Source organism: Gavialis gangeticus, unplaced genomic scaffold, assembly GCF_001723915.1.
Source record: "Gavialis gangeticus isolate Ggan-Ray unplaced genomic scaffold, GavGan_comp1, whole genome shotgun sequence".
In the NCBI taxonomy this organism is placed as follows: Eukaryota; Metazoa; Chordata; order Crocodylia; family Gavialidae; genus Gavialis; species Gavialis gangeticus.
The window spans coordinates 85347504-85367236 of record NW_017729033.1 but is presented as its reverse complement, the minus strand read 5'-3'; the positions used below and the strand labels follow the sequence as shown (position 1 = coordinate 85367236).

At 41.2% G+C, this 19733-nt stretch overlaps 1 protein-coding gene across 4 annotated transcripts in view; it reads left to right on the top strand.

Annotated features, from left to right (window-relative positions):
• Positions 1–14344, top strand: part of NFKB1 (nuclear factor kappa B subunit 1) — an 80932-nt gene extending 66588 nt beyond the window's left edge. For 3 of the 4 annotated variants that reach the window (XM_019526235.1, XM_019526234.1, XM_019526237.1), the window contains 10 exons: positions 512–653; positions 4112–4226; positions 4959–5160; positions 6227–6396; positions 7261–7363; positions 8669–8793; positions 10042–10108; positions 10793–10965; positions 11114–11291; positions 13952–14344. In XM_019526235.1, the coding sequence (XP_019381780.1) occupies positions 512–653; positions 4112–4226; positions 4959–5160; positions 6227–6396; positions 7261–7363; positions 8669–8793; positions 10042–10108; positions 10793–10965; positions 11114–11291; positions 13952–14130 (1454 nt within the window). In that variant the 3' untranslated portion in view covers positions 14131–14344. The remainder of the gene's footprint in view (positions 1–511; positions 654–4111; positions 4227–4958; positions 5161–6226; positions 6397–7260; positions 7364–8668; positions 8794–10041; positions 10109–10792; positions 10966–11113; positions 11292–13951) is intronic. The other variant, XM_019526236.1, reaches the window with a different exon arrangement.
• Positions 14345–19733: the final 5389 nt, after the last annotated feature.

The window sequence follows — 19733 nt, the reverse complement described above, 5'->3', positions numbered from 1 at the left end:
CTTGCTTAACCAAGTACTAAATGACTGCGCCGTAACCACCATTACTGTGCAGTACCATCCCTGCATGGTTATTTTTAGATGCTACTATGCACTAGCAATGAGCTACTGCACACTAGTTTGTTACTACTATGAAATAGCATGACCATCATGGTTTATGCTCAGAGACACTACATCACTATAGCAACAAGTTACGGCACAATATGTCATTGCTACTGCACTATGGCATCTCATGTAGATGCACCCACTGAGTACTCAGCTGACACTCCACTTTCTTTTTCTAAAAACCATTCTTTCTATCTGGACAAACCAGTGAATTAGCTATGAGCCTCAGTGAGTCTGTAAAAGGTGCTGAATAGTGTATTAATTAATATTCACCTGGCAAGACTAACATCTGCCAACAGGAGATGTTTTTGGTGCCAGCCTGTTAGCCACCATACTTCTTGTGATGTTTCTGCTCACTGCACAGAGATAATTTGTAGTTATATAATGAACATGATCATTTGTGTTGCAGATGGACTGTTCCTGGAGAAGGCCATGCAACTCGCTAAACGTCATGCCAATGCTCTTTTTGACTATGCCATAACTGGAGATGTGAAGATGTTATTAGCTGTTCAACGTCATCTCACTGCTGTCCAAGATGATAATGGTGACAAGTAAGTAGCTACTGCCTGAGGCTTAAATTTATTTTGTCCCTGAAGGCCCAAGAGCACTGTCAGCTCAATCTACATATCAGCTTATGGGGTCAGTCAGGGATCATAACTGTACAAGCTTTCAGCCCAGTGCCTTTTTGAGCCTTTAGTTGATGTACATGTTTCAAATTACTTTGCTCTTGGGGGCAGTGGTTCCCCATTCTCTTGAAAAAGCTGTTGTACAAAGCAGAACTCACAGTCTAGGAGAAGTATCATAACAGTTTTGTTCAGGTGTGGTAAATGTATTAATGTATTTTGGCTTTGAGATAAAAAGTAAGAGTCTGTCGCAAATGCATTATTGGTCTTCAAGAAGGGCCATTATACTGGATAAGTATAGTTCTCTCGAGACTATAAAAGCCTTTGTGTCCTTCCATCTCGCACTGTGATTCTTAGATTTACTGTAACAACTACTAGCTTTATCAGCTTGTTTAAGGAAATAGTGAATTGTTGGATCTTTCATGAAATGCACGTGATAAATCTTGACTAAGTTAAGTACAGATGTAATGTAAAATTTTAGCAACTGGAAAGACAAATAGAGAATAAAAGGCAAATGAGAAACAGCATGCTTTAAGCTGACTTTTGAAAATAGTCAATGTGGTAGAATGGTACAAGATAGTAGTTCCAGATGGCAAGAACTACAAACAAGGCAAGTGCTTATGTAACAACGGTGAGACTAAGAGAAGGGACCGAGGTGGCCAGTGCTAGAAAAATGGAGGAAGCAGCCTAGAATTGCTGACTCCCAGCATTCAAATGTAGTGTCAGACCCCCTGAAATCCTAAGATTGAACTAGTAAGAGGGAGACAAGAGAAACCCTTATGGAATGTGGTAGGCAGTCTAGTTATAGATGATGCAGGGAAGACTGAAGTATTTAATGCCTCTTTTTAACTTCATTCACAAATAGGGGCAGCAACTAGAGGGTGAGTACTGTTGGTAGCAAAGGTAGTGAAGGACACAAACAGCCTAGAGAAATAGAAGAATGGGGTAAGGATTACTTAGAAGCTAAATGCTTTCAAGCAGGCAGGGCTAGATGTGATGCTCCCTATGGTACTAAAAGACTTAAATGAGGTTATTTTGTGGCTTGCTAGTTCTGAGTGGTTAATGCCTTGATTAGTTCAAGTTTGGATAGAATACAGGCAGAACTGAGTCCATGAAGCGCATCCATTGTGTGGCTACTGTAATTTAGCAGTTCTAGACATAAGGGAATAGTATATTTTCTGTGAGGTGTTTTTGAAAGATGGCGAGAGATTATAATTTATGGTTATACTCTGAAGCCACTGATACTTTTTGGACATTAAGTGAGGTCCTGGATGATTGGAAAAAAGCAAAATGTAATTGCCCATCTTTAAGAAAAGGAAGGAGGAAGATTTGGGGAATTACAGACCAGTCGAACCTGACCTTGATACCTGGGAAGAACATGGAGCAGGTCTTCAAGGAAACTATTGTGAAGCATCTAGAGGAGACCATGGTAATCAGGAATAACAAGCAAGGATTGACGAAGAGCACCTTCTGCTGACCAACCTGATTTCCTTCTAGGATAAGATGACAGACTCTATGAATAGGGGGAGAGCAGATTCTTCTGCTTTAGCAAGGCTTTTGACAGTGTTTTTTGTGACACTCATTAACAAGCTGAGGAAGTACAGACTAGATACAAGTACTGTAAGGTGGATATGGATGATGGTATTGAGTGCACGCTTGGCAAATTTGTGGATGATGCTGGGTTAGGTGGAGTTGTGCACACTCTGGAGGGTAGGGCTAGGATCCAAAATAACCTGAAGAGACTGGAGTAGTCCACAGTCAATCAAAAGAGATTCAGCAAGGATGAGTGCAAAGTCCTGCACTTGGGATGGAATAATGGCATGCACAAATACAGGCTAGGGAATGATTGGCTAGGCTGCATTACTGTAGAGAAGGACTTCTGGGTTCTAGTGGGCTATAAGCTAAATATAAGCCAACAATGTACTCTTACTGCAAAAAAAATGCCAATAGCATTCTGGGTTGTATTAACAGGAGTGTCACTTGTAAAACAAGGGAAGTGATTCTTCAGCAGTGGTGAGGCCTCACCTGGGGTACTGTGTCAAGTCTGGAGCCCCATGTTTCAAGGATGTGGATGGTTTGGAAAGCATCCAGCACAGAGCAACAAGAAATTATTATGGGCCTTCAAAGTATAAATTAAGAACAAAGAAAAGCTAGAAGAATTAGGGTTATTGAGTCTGGAACAGAGGAGCCTGAGGGGCTTGGAGGCAGGTCGATAACAATGGTCGGATACCTGAAGGGTGATTACAGAGAGGACAGAAAGAGGCTTTCCTCTGTGGCCATAGGGGACAGGACTAGGAGCAGTGGCTTCAAACTTCAGCAGAGGAAATTCAGACTGGAGTTTAGGAGGAACCTTTTGACTATGAAGGTCAGGTCTGTTACCTGTAGCGTTGATACAGGCTACTCAGAGAACATGTGAAATCTCCATCCTTGGAAGTTGTCAAGAGCAGGTTAGACACTTGGCTAGGATGGCTTAGTCAGGGATACTTCTGACTTCAGCAGGGGGTTGGAACAGATGATCTTGTGAAGTTCCTTCCAGCTCTACTTTCCTATGAACCATGAAGCTGAGACTTTTTAAAATGAAAGTTGAGATTTTGACATATATTCACATGGCTCCAGGAGCTGGGGCTTTATGTAACACTTTTTTAACTGAATACTGAAATGTATGGGTAACCCAGAGAAGTATCTTAGCATGGGGGCAGTAAGCTATCCCTTCTTTGCTGTCTGTCTTTTCAGTTATAATCTGTGCATGCTGGTGCTGAAGGCTCCAAGGCTGAGGGAGAACATAACAAATCTAGTTTCTTTAGTCTGAGAAAAAGATATGGTCTTGTCACATGTGGTTGCTTACACAGCTGAAGCAGGTTTTTCCCTTTGGCATCTCTATCTAACTCTCTGAATCCTCTGCTCCTTAGTCACCTTTATGAAAAGGAAGTAAAGAAAAACCCCCACAAAGTTGGGGAAATCCCCAAGGGAAACTCTGCATTAATTACAGTCTTGTGGAAATTTTGAATACAGGTTCTGAAAGTATGAACATTTTCATGTTCCTCATGCGTCTAAAAAATTCCAGGCATTTTAACATTTGCAGATAGGTTCCTCTTATCCAAAGCTTGGAGTTAGATTTAGAGTAGGAGCTACTCTCATGCCAGCCTATTCCCCTCCTATTGGTTCTCTACTAATTTTAAATGAAAATGGACTGAATTTTACTGAAAAGTTCAGAGAGGGCTGGGAAGATGACCTTTACTGTACAACATTTTTCTCTTTATTGCTGTTCCATGTTGTGCATTTGGAGCCCAGCCGTCATGACAATTTGGAGGGAAAACACCTCTCAAGTGTCAGCATGCACTGAATAAATCCCTTCCCAAATGTTGTAAGTGATTTATCTTTTTCAGTGTACTTCATTTAGCAATTATCCACCTTCATGCTGAGCTGGTGCAAAACCTCTTAGAAGTGATGCAGGATTTGAATTCTGATGACATCATCAATATGAGAAATGATCTTTATCAGGTATGCTGTTATGCTAGTCTGGTTGATGTTGATGATTTAGCTGGTAAGTGTAATGTTGTGGCATGAACTGTATATTTTTAGGTGATTTTGGTTCTTGGGGATCTGATTTTCCTCACACTATGAAGGCTTACAGAAGAAATCTAATATATTTTGTGAAAAATGTCCATCAGAATAATATTTGCTTACCCACTGGAAGATAGATTGCAGCATACAGTCTTTCTTTAGACACCACTAAAACCACACTCTGTGGTAGCTGACACCCTTATCACTGAAATGAAAAAACGCAGTTTATGTCAGTTGGGTAGACAAGACATGTATAAAGGCACCGTTCTTCTGCACTTCCTCAGTTTTGAGAACACAAAGTTGTATTTACTGTAGCCTCATATTTTAAGGACTGTGGTCAATGTTGGCTCTTAAACTCAGGGCTGTGGAGGATTCTTGGGGAGGAACTGGAGTGCACCTCAGTAGGAACACGGGGAAAGCAGGATCAGGCCCTTACTCTACATGCTGACATTAGGCTGCAAAACTTTTATTTCCTCTATAAGTAGTCTTAACAATTCAATAGAAGAAAAAGGCATACTAGTGTGCATCTAACACTTCAGTAGCATAGAACCTTTTTCTGGGAAAAGAAAAAAAACATTTGAAACTCGGGAAGTAATCTTATTAAGAGACTTCTGTTGAAACATGTCTGTTGCTCACCTTCCTGTGGTCATTTCCTTTTGCCTCTTCCAGACCCCCTTGCACTTGGCAGTTATCACAAAGCAGGCGGATGTGGTGGAAGATCTGCTGAAGGCTGGGGCTGATGTCAGTTCTCTGGATCGACATGGGAACTCTGTCTTGCATTTAGCGGCCCAGGAGGGAGATGACAAAATTTTGGACATACTCCTTAAGCACAAGAAAACCTCTCTGATGATCAACCTTTCAGAGGGGGAAGGTACAGAAAGACCAGGGTCACTTTCCGTATTATCCATTGGATGAACATATTGGTCATTTACAATATATGTTAAAAAGATTAATACAAAATTTGTACTTCTGCCTTTTATAGTGATCTCCAGTATTCACAGTCTGTCCCATCTTGCTTTCACATACATGCACAAGAGGGAAAATAATAAATATCTAGATTCATAATTTGTATGCCACTTGTATAATGGTGATGTCTGCATGATAAATTGGAGTTCAATTTTAATTGCATTTAACTTGTAGTTCTTAATTTAATTTGGCCATTTCACTACTACTACTACTTCTTCTGTGTACTGTTAGCCATTATTGCAAAAAATCCCATTAAGGATATGTTACTTTTTTTTCCCTTGAAGGAAATTCCCTCTGCTCCCCAAGCAGTTACAGTGGCTTGAGGAACAGATGGCCAATCATCATTCCTGTACCAGAGACCAATTTAATATTTGTTATGTTGTGACCAAACGGAACTAGAAACTTGAGCCTTTGAATGCCCGGAAAGCCAAGATTCCTCAATTCTTCAATGTTGTAATTTATTTGTATCTAACATTTCTCTCTTGGAAGAGGTGAAGTATCAAAGCTAAAAATGCTGTGAATTAAAACTGCTATTTTAGGTCAGTTTTAGAGGCATCTAAAATATAAAAGCATTTTTTTTCTTATCACCATGAGTTCAGCTGCACCTGTCTCAAATAAGGCAGCATGACTTTATAGGGGAAAAGATATGGAAGTGTACCAACTAATCTGGAAGAATACAGCACTTGGCCTGTATATTAATATAGTGTGGTACCATAATCTGGTTATCATTTGTTAGGATGACCTATATAGGCCATTCATGGCTTTGAAATCTCACCCTTAATGCACCTGTTTCAAATTTATGAACTTTTGGACTGGAGTTTACTCAGACAACTGTACAGAAAAACACAAAAATACCTCATCAGATAGCTACAGTAAATTCAGTAATTTTCTGCAGTTCTGCAAATACAGCTTTTATAAACTTTTTACCACATCATTTCCACATTTGTCAGTTTTCATGTCTTGTGCTGTAGGTCTCAATGCAATTCACATGGCAGTGCTAGCAAATAGCATGTCTTGCCTCAGGCTGCTGATTGCTGCTGGAGCTGACATCAATGCTCAGGAACAAAAATCTGGACGAACTGCATTGCATCTGGCTGTTGAACAAGAGAACATCTCTTTGGCAGGCTGCCTTCTGCTTGAGGTAAGGGCTATGAAGATAGCTTTGGGGTGTGGGCTTTTTTTCTCCCGGGTTCATTTCTTTTTCCAATTTAAAAAGGCTTTGAAATTTGTAAGTGCTTAAATAGAGCAAAATTAGAAGGTTATTGACTATTTGTGTAGTTGCTCTGATTGCTTGTGTAAGAGCCAGCACACACGTTATCAATGCTGAGCAAATAATATTAATACCGTATGCTCTGTGCAGTCCTTTTTTATAGCCTATGGCCTTGAAACTGCAGGCATATGCTTAACTTTTAATGTGACTGTTTATGTGCAAAGTTAAGAAAATCAGTTTTGCAGAATCAGGGCATATGTAGACAAGTTATACACACATGCACATAATATGCGTGTGTGCGCGCTTATACTTCATTGTAGAAACAAGATGTTTTGGCTTTACACATGATTATACATGTGGCTTCGGGGTATATTTGGATATATATAATGTGTATGTACATATACATTATTGTACTCCATATACACTAATGTACTCTCATGCTTCCATTGAAAGCAAAAGTAGAACTCTAACTGGATAGTGGTTTGGACCTCAGGATAAGCAGATGGTTGTAGAACATTGGATTCAAAGCATAGGCTCTCATACTACTCATCTAACCTATCTATGTTTTTATACTGGGCATCTCGTTAATGTAGGAACATACAAACATGATTTAATATGTACAAAGCTAACAAAGATGTTTCCAGTTCCTTTTGTCCTGGGTTTAGGTGCTCTGTGCAGAGGACAGACTGGGCTTCATTTGAATTATTACAGCATTTATGTAGACATGAGGGGCAAACTCTTATAAATAGATATGCATATTATTTTTCTCATTTTTTGTGCGTCATTAAATTTCAGGGTGACGCATATGTTGACAGCACTACATATGATGGAACCACTCCACTCCATATAGCAGCTGGAAGGGGCTCCACAAAACTGACCGCTCTTCTCAAAGCAGCAGGTATGATGTATATCTTTTTTAAGAGGGCAGTTTTCAGTGAACATCACTTACTATTAACTGTGAATTTCAATCTGAAGTTTGGGGCATTCTCTGATATGTGTGATAGATTAAATTAACGAGCAGCTCTCCTGACCTTTCAGGCAGTAGACATCTGAGATGTCACGGGTATTACAAATTGTTCTTAGGAAGGAGGAATTACTGTTGACCAAAGGCTCCTTAGCTCCACCTGCTGGATACATAATGGTCGTACTGGCATTTACAACAGGAAATGTGTTTATAATCTTGCAAGCAATTAATCTTTTGTGAACTTCTGAGCTCTTATCTTTATTGGTTCTTGTATCTAAAGAAGTTTCTCCCAAAATTACTTAATGTTGCATTGCTTTGTTTTTGAAATGTTTTAAAACCATAAAGGGAAATCACTCCAAGCTCATACCTTCTTTTATCCCCTATACCTCTCTCCATGCTCTGGGGAAATACTGGTGGAGATTAATTGATTTAATTTTCACAGCTGTCAGGATAAAGTATCAGCTTACCAGGGTCATCCCTTTCTCTGTGCCATGCCTCAGTTCTCTATTTAGGCTAGTGTTACAATGAATAAAAACTCAGACCTCCCTCTGCAGTGCATGTTCTTTTAACAATACTCACTATCTAGCATTATTCTTTTTTTGTCTGATTAAAAACAGGGAAGCCCCCGTTTTGTGTGATCTGAGCACAGAATCAGATGCCAGGAGCTTCCAAACGTCAGTTCTTTTATGCATGTGACTTACTTCCTTTGGGGTCTTAGGTTAAATATTTTGCCTTTCTGCTGCTAATTTTCTTTCAGTGTAATGCTGCACACCTCTACTGAGCTCTTGCAAGGCTCACCTTTTTAGTTGGTATTTGCTTAACAAGGTGAAAAATGCTGCTATGTGGGATGAGTATATGATTTAGCTTGTTTTATATCCTTTCGTCAATAGTGTAAGAAATAGTACATTTGCTATCTAAATCTTAGAAGATGCATTTTAAGCTCTGTTGAAAAACTGAAGCTCTAAGCCTTCTAATTCATTCATTTTCTTCATAAAGTAAATAAAAGTTGAGCCACCTGGTGGTTTGAAGAAGCATCTTCCCTTCTAGATATTTACCTGAACTTGTAACTTTATCCCCAGCAGGATCCCAACTAATATACCAGTATAGAAATGTTGAAAATTTAACTAAACAATTTGTCTTCAACTGAAGCCACACAGACCTGTGGTGACAATTTTCCATTCAGATGGATCATTCCATCTTTCAAAAGATAGTTTTAACAACTGCTCTGTGACTTCCCAGGTGCAGATCCTCATGTTGAGAACTTTGAGCCATTGTTTGATCCAGAGGATGTGAAAGGCAATGATGATGAAGATGAAGGAATTGTACCTGGAACGACACCTTTGGACATGGCCACCAGCTGGGAGGCAAGTGATCTGGTCCACTTGTCAATTATTTGAACAAATACAGGGATTCCTTGTTTTTAGTTTAATGTGAAGACTAAAGTACGTGATAAGACACGTGCCACTCACCATCAGTGGTCACTTTAATTGAAAAACTTGAAACTTGTTCATTATGAAAATCCAAGGTACTGTGCCTAGCTTGTTTGGTGTTCAATACATATCTTAGTTCTTGCAGCAGCTCCTTTTGCAACTGGGATCCACAAACTACAATTTTATTTATTTTTAAGAGCACTGTCTCACACGGAACCTTAGATTCCCAGTAGCTGCTGAAAGGAGGCAGACTACCATGGTGTCATTGTGGGCTTCACAGATGGGTGGTTCACAAATTCATAAAATGGTCACACTGGAGTATTCAAAAAGAAAACCCAGAAGAGTTGATTTTAGTGGGTTGCACATATACCAAACCGTTCCAGATCCTTTTCAGAACATCAATCTGAGGATCTGTCCCTACTTTGTCTGAGGCATCTCAGTGGAGATTTTTACCACAGGTTCACGTTCAGGGACTTTTGTAGTGCATGGTGAAAGTGAATTGTCATATCCCATACACTGGCTGCATCTACATGAGACGCTGACTGCGCACTTGTTACTACGCAGTCATTTAGTATTTGCGTATGCTTGTGTCCATGAGTCCATGAATGGCTTTTTGATGACACTGACTATGCAGTAGCTTGCTACTACTGTGCAGTAGCATCGTGTCATGCTTCATGCCATGTGACGCTACTGCGCACTAGTAACGAGCTCTCATGTAGACACGGCCACTTAAGGCAGAGGCTATGGGCTTATATAAAGTTAGGCTCCTTAATCCATGTTTTTGCAACTGAGTGAAGGGGCTAGTTTTGTGGAGACAGTCCACCAGGAAGCACAAGTGCTCAGCACTGCTAGGAATTGTGCTACCTTGTTTAAGAATCAAAGTATGGATTTAGGGGCCTAACTTTAAGCAAGCAAATTGAGAAGCTTCCCTCTGTATCCTAAGAACACACTGGCACTTGCCATGTGACCATGCTCAAAGACAGTTTCTCTTCATTTCATGCTTGGGCCAAGCAAGCCTTCTGCAGCACTTTTAGCCCTGCAAGGCCTGTGACAAGACGAAAAGATTGGGTAGCTGATTGATCATTAAAAACAGAGTGGAGACTACTACTCAGACTTGATGTAGAAGAAATAACAGGTCTCTTCCAGATATCAAAACTGATTTTCTTGCTTTCCATTTCACAGGTGTATGACATATTAAATGGCAAACCCTATGAATCAAAGGTGGCTTCTGATGACCTACTAGCACCAGGTTGAGTATATACAAAAGGAAAAGCTCATCTGTTAATTATTTGTGTGCTGACAGGGTGCTGGGCACTGTATAAAACGCAGGGGAGGCAGTTACTGCCCATTCTAGTTTGTAATGTAACAGACGTGCTGCCACTGATAGAACAAACAATTCTTTATATAGTCGCATAAGATTCTAACTTTAGAGTTAGGAAGCCACATAGTACTGTGTGCTCATGGCTCTGCTGCAGTGTACACAATACTTTAATACATTTCCCCATCAAAGGATTTACTCACTTTTTAAGCCAGACTTGATGGATCAAGTCTGCTGGAGTGTGACAACTGCCACACCCCAGCAGACTCCAGCATCACATGTATTAGCATATCCTGCACTGAAAAAATGGCGGCAAGGGCAATTTAATTAAAGCTCATTGAATGAGCTTTAGTTAAAGTGCCCCCGCCTCCATTTTTCAGCATGGGACACTGATACACAAGATGCTCCAGGCACTTTAATTAGAGCAGCTCTTCTAATTAAAGCGCCCTGCCCCCTCTTCTCCCACTCTAGAGCATGTGTATAAAATGCCCTCAGAAACTAATTGGTTTTCAGAAAGTTGACTGTCACTTTGGGCTGCAAATAGGATTGTGATTATGTAAACCAAAGATTAGCTTTTTGTTGTGATACACTTAGTTTCTAAGTCTCTTTTACCAGGAGATATGAAAGAGCTGAATGAAGACTCCAAGATGCAGCTCTACAAGTTATTAGAAGTACCTGATCCAAACAAAAACTGGTCTGCCCTGGCACAAAAGCTGGGCCTTGGAATACTCAATAATGCTTTCAGATTGAGTCCCACACCATCAAAAACTCTGCTGGATAACTATGAGGTAATTCAGTTTTAAGGATATCCTAAAGAGTACATGTGATCCCCAGAGCTCTATGGGGGAATGTTCTCCTCCTCCACAGAGGCCAAGGCTCTGTTTTGCAACAAGTCTTCCATCATGCTATTTATTTTCTCTCTTTGTTTTATGTTAGGTTTCTGGTGGTACAATAAAGGAGTTAGTCGATGCCTTGAAGCAAATGGGTTACACAGAAGCAATTGAAATCATTCAGAAAGCACGATCCGTCCCACTAACTGAGTGCAGCCAGGAGAATTTTACCTCCAAGGCTCCACCACTATCACCTTTTGTTCCATCCACTAAACAACAGACAGGTAAAAATAGATAGCGGTAGATTTCATAGACATTAGGGTTGGAAGGGACCTTGCGGGATCATTGGGTCCAGCCTCCTGCCCAAGGGGCAGGAAGTCAGAAGGGGTCAAATGATCCCAGCAAGATAAGCATCCAAGTGTTTTTTGAAACTATCCAGAGTAGGTGCTTGCACCACCTCTGAGATTGTATTGAAGTATTTTTTTCTTGTGATGCCAGTACAGCTTAAAAATTGTTGGTGTGCAGAACAACCCCAGTCACCTGTCTGGGAAGATGCTGGAATTTCTCATTTTAGACTGGTCAGGCCTAATGGGGTAGGGAAGGAATGGAAATATAGCACATAACAATGAATCATGACCACAACTATTGTTTCTCTAAATGTAGATGCTTGTCAATATCTATCATGGTCACTCATGCTTACCAGAAGTTGGAAAGTGTTAGAGATGAGTGAGTCTCGTCTACCTAAGGTTCAACATTAATTTTGTCACATCATTGTCCAGACTTCCCTGGGATTATACAAAATGTGTCTAAATTTTTCTTTTACTAGTTTTTTTTTCCTCCTTCTGGTTGGAAGTGGATTTAAGCAGTCTGCATTCATTAACTGCTCACTAAAGATATCAAGATATGCAGCTTTAACACAGTAATAATAGTCACCATTGCCACAGCACTTCTCACTTGCACATCTCAAAGTGCTGTAGAGAAGGTGGATAGTGCTAATTACCCCATTTTAACAAGAGAGCCACAGAGATACAAAGTGAATTGTCTGGCTTGTTTTGTGACCTCAGTGGCTGTGCAAAGGACAATAAAACCTAGGTTTTCTGATGCCCTATCCATCGATCAGCAGTGCCTCCTTAGCCCAGACACTCTCCAAGTAATAGAGGCCACTAGGCATGTCTACACGAGATGCTACTACACAGTTGTTACTGCTAGTACAAGTTGTTTACAATTTATTTAGTACTCGCATAAACATCACTTCCTTCACTTTACTTCCTTCCATCACTTCCGGTTACTGTGCATTTATTTAATACTTGCTAATACATGTACTAAATAAATGCACCGTAATCAGAATTAGTATGCAGTAGCACTAGCTGAACGTCTTTTAGATAATGCTACTGCTCAGTCGTTTAATAATACTGCACAGTAGTGCATTAGCACTGTCTGTGCTGTGATGCACTACTGTACAGTATTTTTCAGCTACTGTATAGTCAGTGTCTCATGTAGATGCACCCACTGAGACAGAAAATGGAATAGGCAAGTTTCATTTCCATATTACAACCATTTTCTAGTTTAAGTGCTATAGTTTTACTTGTTGGGTCATATCAGACTGCACACCTCTCTCCATGTGCTTGAACAAAGCAACAAATCTAATTAGCAACACTGGTAATAAAAGAGCTTTTGCTGCTTAGCAACATTTAACAGCCCACATCCCAGGTCCAATCTGAAAACAAGCTGTTTAAAAAAATCAAAATTCCATGAGCTTCTGAACAGCTTGTTGCATTTGTGCTAAACTCACTGTGTTGTCAGCTTCACAATGAGGACGGGTCGATTTCTGTCAGAAGAATCTTCAACTTGGGGGATGTAACTTTACCACCAATTATTCCTTTGATCTGGCACAGATGGTTATTCTGAATTCAGACTCAGATTAACAAGATGCAAATTATTTAGAGTACTTAAGAAATATTTGTATATAAAAAAGGTGTTAAAATGCCTCATCCTGGACTCTAGCTTCACAACACTTTACACATATAAGTGTTACACATTACACTTAGGAAATGTTTTATTTAGATTATAATAAGCATTAGTATGAGTTGGAAAGGATTCTGAGCAGTCGCATGGTAATGCTTACTATGATCTCAGCCCTCTGGGCAGGCCTGGAGCCTGGCTGCGTGGTTGACAAACAGCTGTTGGTCAGTCCCAGCCCTCCTCCTGCACTGGAGTATTGAACTGGTTCCAGTGCAGTCCTAGGATTTTGAACCAGCTCTGGTGGGGTGGGGTGGGGTGGGGTGGGGGACATTGCTATTTGTTAGTGCTACCCCCAGCAAAACATCAGAACCGGTGAAGATTGCTGGTATTATCTCCATGGAGCAGTTCCACAATATTACTTAACATGATCTGGAGATATTCCTTGCCTGAAGAGTGCTAACTTTACTACCATATGATAGCACATTTTCCTGCCTGAATGCACAGATGCTCATGTTTTAAGTACAGTTAACACATCTTAAGTCTAACATGAAATAAGGCTCTTGGGTCCAGAATGCCTTTATTCTCTCTGAGAGCTAACAGGCACTGCTCTAGGGGCATGTTAGCATTAACTTTGAGAGCAGTGTAGCTGCCAGTTTAAATGCATAGAATCAAATGTACAGTAACCATCTTTTTAATCCCACCCAGACTGTATCCACTGCTAATGCCTAGTTCTGGTCTTAAGCAGCACAGTCAGTATGACAGTGCATTAAACTGCAGATACTTTGGGCACTTCTGAGCAAAAACACGTAGCATTTTCCTGTTGCAACACTGTGCCCTAAAATTGCACAACTTTAATTTTTCTTTAAAAGTGCTTTTGTCTAGCCAAGTGCTTTTCATGTCTCTTTAGGACATTACAGTGGCTTATGGTTTTAATTCAGGATGAAGAAGAATGATGTGCTCTTTTCTTCTCTTTTTCTCCCAGGTGAACTTTATGATATCAAATTCCAAGACACTGAAAGCATGTGTGATAGTGGAGTGGAGACTTCCTTCCGCAAACTTAGCTTTACTTGTTCCGAGTCCCTGAACAGCAAGTCTTCAATAACACTTAGCAAAATGGCCTTGGGCTACGGCCAAGAACACTCAATACAAGGCAAAATCTAATCACTTTGCAGTATACAATTATAGAAAGCAAAATGACATTTAAAACTGCCTGTGTGAATTTCTCTGGGGGGATGGAAATGAGCTTACAGCCAAAAGTGCACTGGAAAAGAATCATCTGAACTGAAAGATTTGAAGAAGTGGCTCATAAACATCACTTCCTTCCTTGTTTCTTAAGTATGTTTACTTGCATTCATTTACAAGCAATGTACCATAACCAGAATGCCAATAACATGTAATATAGAGCTGGATGGATGGGACTGACTGAGTTTTCCTGGTGTCCAAGATTTTCTTTATGGATGGAAGTCACTGCTTTCTTACAAGTTGGAATCACCAGCTCACTTTCATAGGAAAGGTAGGACACCCAGAGCAATTGCAAGACAAAACCTCTGACTATCCTTCTCAAAGCTTTATAGCATAGTTGCATGGAAAAGGAAGCTCATAAATTTGTTAAATAGATGTCCCTTGATGACAAATTGTTGCGATTTAAAAACGACAACAAAAGGATCATGTATATTTCAGTGAATGTAATTTAAACTTTACTCTGGTGCCTATCAAGTACGACAGCTTCCTACTGTAAATACTGTTTTTAGACTCATACCTTTTTAAAGGAGAAATTTGTGCTTTTTAAAATGCTTATTTTTATTTTACTTTTATAATAAAAAATAAAATTAAATCCTTCCTCTTCATTTATTTCCCCTTTAATTTTTTGTTTTTTTCTGGAGGACACAAATCTTTTCACTATTTGTTATAGGAACTGAGAATGGACAGTACAGAATCAATGCAATTAAAGAATCAGTTTCCTTAGGACAGGGAGATGAAATGGACCATTTGACATCTTAGTAGTTTAGAGATGATGGTTTTTGCATAGATTGTCAGATATCAAAACTCCTTTACCTGGGATTCCCTAGCAGAGGTACTCCTCAGATTCATTAATTATGAGAAAATTGTCAGGGTTGTGTTTTGGACTTAAGCGAAAAACAGGGCAGTTTCTGGATTCCAGAAAAAATTAATTGCCATGAATATACCAAGTGCCACTGTGCCACCACCAGTATCCAGCTCTCTCATTAGGACAGAATTATAAGCTATATCTGCAAACAAAAGATACTGATGTGATGGACTGAAAAGCTCTTGGGTCTGCTGCTGTCTTCAGGTACATGGGTGGAGGTTCAGCTGAGTTAGAACCAAGGGTGAATTTGGCATCCTTGTTTTTACAATGTCACTCTTGGTGATAAATTACTAGTGCAAGGAACTAACCTACCTTTTCAGCTCAAGCTACACCTTTCTTTAATGAAGATGTCAAGAAGGATATTGTCTTGAGTAAAATCCATGGTCCACTTGCACTGGATTGTTAGGCATAACTCCAGTATGTTACCAGACTTTTTTGAGGTTTCTGTTACGTTGCAGCCACCAGTGATAAATGTGTTACTGCTCAGCATGCCTAGTCTGGTAGATCTGTTCCCCACCAACAGAAAGCATCTGCATCTGGATTTCTAGAAGCACTTTATGCCCAAAAGCTGCATAGTAGCTGTTCAATCAAGACAGTGATCACTAACAGAAGTGGAGTTATCCTTTGTACCTGAATATGTTTACATAACTCTTGCTGCAGAAGAAGTATAATGTTAAACAGGCTGAAACAAGTTTAGAGCAGACTTCTTTCTCTTATGATTTAGAAATGAAATGAGTGGGAACAGTTGCAGCAGTCCCATAGCAGTAGTAGGATGCATTGTGTCTTTCCTAAGGCAGAGTGGCACTTGGGTGTAGAAACACGCAGGGCTAGCTGCATCCCTACAATGCTAACATCAGCATTTTCAACAGGATCAGTGTCCCCCCCTCCCACCTCTTGCCCCTTCAGCCACCACAAGCCTTATTTTCAGAAGCACTGAACACATGTCACTTCCACTGATACTGAGGGAACTGTGGACAGCTCACTGATCCTGACAGGGAAGGTGGACTGACACATCAGGCATCTCCGCACAGATAATGAAAAACTGAAGCACCCAAAAACTCAGTGAAGGTCTTGCATATTCTGGCCTTCACCTCCTCCATTCTGCTGCTGGCTCAGTTGTGCACACTGTGGCAGAATACCATCTCTGTCACAGCAGAGTTTGGTGAGAGACAATTTGGTTAACATGGGCCCGGCAGAGGGCAGACGTCCCATCTATTTAGGTAACCTGAGTTGGATACATTCCTGAGGGAGGAACACATACCTGGGTGAGGGGCTTACATGCCCTATTGTTCTAAGCAATGCCAACCTGCCTGGGAGGGGGCTAGAAACCCTGCCAGTCTGCCCAGCAACCAGTGATGCATTTCAAATTGATTGGCTGGCAGCCAACAGATGCTGGTCTCCATTGGACCAGATAGTGAGGTCACAAGGGCTATATAAGTTAAGGACTGCTCAGGAGAAGGGTCAGCCGCCATGATGAAATCTCAGAGACGAGCTGGACCATCTGAAACTTGCTCTCTCTTGAAACTCATGATCAATGAACTGCCTGCCTCTGGCTGATACTTGTGAGTAAGCTACCTGAGATCTAACTAGATATAAAGCTTGCAATAACTCACATGCATGATCAAAAGCTACCCCACCATGCGAGTTTGCTCTATGTGAGCTCTCTGATATTGCTCTATCCTATTTCAACCCTACCCCTTGTAACCAATGAAGTTCTCCTCCTGCTGGCACCTGGGACAACAGCTCTATTACCAGCAGTGGTGAAAACCACACATTACTTTATTCACCTATATTAGGAAAGCCTTTGGGACAAGGTGTTACACTGAGCTTTCACTGGACTGTTTGATGAACAAACTTGCTAAAATAGGTCAAAGTGAGAATGTGATGGCAATGGGCAACTGTAATGTGTTACTTCCAAGCATTTTCAAAATGATCATTTCCTATAATGGATCACACAGATCGATGTGTAGGATAAGGCGAGTCCATTTTTTTTCTCTATAGCTGATCTCATAAGACTACTGTGACTCTAACCTTAAAGCCCTCCTTAACCAAGCAATATTTACTTTGGTTCTGATCATAAATTATTTAAAGGTCTATATTAATGGAAAGGATTCCTTTTAAATATGAAAAGATAAAAAAACTCTGAAAAATGTGGAAACAACAGAATACGCGAAAGCAAAATGAAAAAAACCCTTCTGCGTTCAGACTGCAGCAGAGACTCTTTCCTCACCTCTAACTCATTAGAAAAGACTCACTGGTTCAAAAGGCTATTTGGGAAGTTTAAGGCCCTTTGGAAAAAGCTCAGTTCTGGGCAGCAACATGTAATGCCTGCTCATGTAAGGCTCAAAAGCTGTCTTGGATATATCCCTGCAAGTCAACTGCAAATACCAGAGAGGAGCCTAGCAGGCTGTGTCCAGGATGTGGATTGTGTGGGTCAGAGAAAACGTACAAAAGGGGCAGGGGGTGTCAATGATGAATACAGCAATGAAACCCTTAGGACCTTCATACCAAACCATGTTCTCCTAACTCTTCAGGCAGGCAAAAGTGCTCCTTTGCCATCTCACACTCTGCTCAGATTGTACTCTGTAGGCACATCTACACAAGATGTTTACTGTGAAGTGGACTAATTAGCTACACAGTAAACATCTTGGCATCTACACACGTGGCCCTATTAAGCCACAGGAAACTAATAAGCTCCACAGCAGGTTAGTATGTGTAAATACAAATACTATCCTACTACAGAGTTTATTTGTGCATAGCATCGCATGTGTAGACACTGACCCAGCTGGCTGGAGTCCAAGGGTGCTTTAGTGTGAGGGCTGTGTGCTGGCTAGCCCCACATTTCATAGTTTCATTGACGCTTCCTCGTGCCCTAGCCAACCCCTCTGCAGCACGTTGAGCTGGGCTGGAGCAGCTCTAGACTGGCAAACTGATCCCCGTTTCCCCTGCCAGCTGGGGCTGCTCCAACCCAGCTCAGTGTGTTTTAGTCCTGGGTGCACATATAAACTCAATGCCTGGGAGAAACTGCACTAGAGTTTATTGCATTACATTAATATGTACATGTAGATGCACCCAATTCCGTTCAAACCCAGCGAAGAACACTACTGCTGGCTGACATTTTCCATAAGACAAATTTTTAAATCATTTTCAAAATTATTTTCAGGGTGGGGGGGGAGTTGATATTTTAACTTTTTTTCAATTAATATGTTTTCCCCTCAAATTAACAAGGATTTGTTTTTTATTTTGCCACACTCATCCTGGCTTGACGTGCTTTAAATGTATATAGTCTAAGCAACATATGTTAATCCTGGGTCCCACCCCTGGTTGCATAGGTATAGTGGTAAATGTCAGGACAATGTGTCACTAAATCCATACCTCAGAGGGTAAAAGTAGTAGACTAGGATTCTGCCAACCCAGAGGCTGCTTTATATGTGAAGTGACAAACTGTCCACTACTGGGATTCCTGCAGGGTTAGAAGTTTGTCCCTCCCTCTTTGGATGAAAACCCTTTTTGGGCTTTGGCTTCATGACCTTTGACACTCCTTGGCTAAGCCATTTATTTCATATCACTAAAAGATGAAGAGCTTGTAATACAGCAACACAGACAGAAGAAGAAAGAAGAGGTTGCCTCTGGCAAAAATTATTTGTTCAAATAACAAATAGAAAACTGATGGCATACTGATCGCATCTATAGCAATAGTGCTTTGAAACCTCCCAACTCTCTCCCACAAGCTCAGCAAGCAAAAAGCTGACAAGAAGCTGCAGTCCTTTATGGAACAGTTTTCCGTGTGAAAACAAAATCATGAATTCCAGCCTCGGGTTTCCTCAATGGTAAAACTGATGGAGAAGGCTTGGAACAGCCATCCTAAGAAGTACATTGGAGGAAGCAGACTGTGAGGAATTCCCTTATCTGAGATTAGAGAAAATCTTATGCCCAGGCATCAAGAAACAGTAATTACTAGGGCTGGGCAAAGCTTCAGGTGGTGATTCAATTCAGAGGAGATTCGGCCTGATTCAGTGGCTGAATCTCCAAATCCAAATTGAATCAGGGGACCAATAAATAGGTCCGAATGAATATGAAGCTCTTCGAATCAATTTGGAAAAGATTTAGAGAGCTTCAATGATTCAGGTAGTCCCTGCCTGCTGCAGCATGGAACTGGACTCGGAGCTGGTAAGTAGGGGGAGGGGGGCTGGAGGAAGAGGGAGGGGACCATGGGGGGACCCCTGCCAGGCCCCATCCCCTGCCTGCTCCCCCAGCCCCCATGAGTGCCCTGCCCACCCCAGCTCCCAGCCCTTTAAAAAAAGCCCGGACTCACTAGGTGCTGCCCAGCAGGGTGGCGATCCCTGCTGCCCCCCATGCCCCCATGCTGTGTGGGGGGTTATGCATGAGCCCCCCAACCCCTCCCCCTCCCCATGGCTGCCCCGCCTGCTCTAGCTCCAGCCCTTAAAGAAAAAAAACAAAAAACCCCCCCCGTACTTACCAGTTCCTGCAGAGGTCTTGGGGGGGCTTGTGGAAGAGCCCCCACCCTCTGCAGCACAGGGCAGTGGGGGGCAGCAGGGATCGCCCCCCACCAGGCAGGAACTGGTGAGTCCAGGGTTTTTGAGGGTTGTTGGGTTTTTTTTTTAAAGTACTGGAGCTGAGGCAGGTGGGGCAGCCA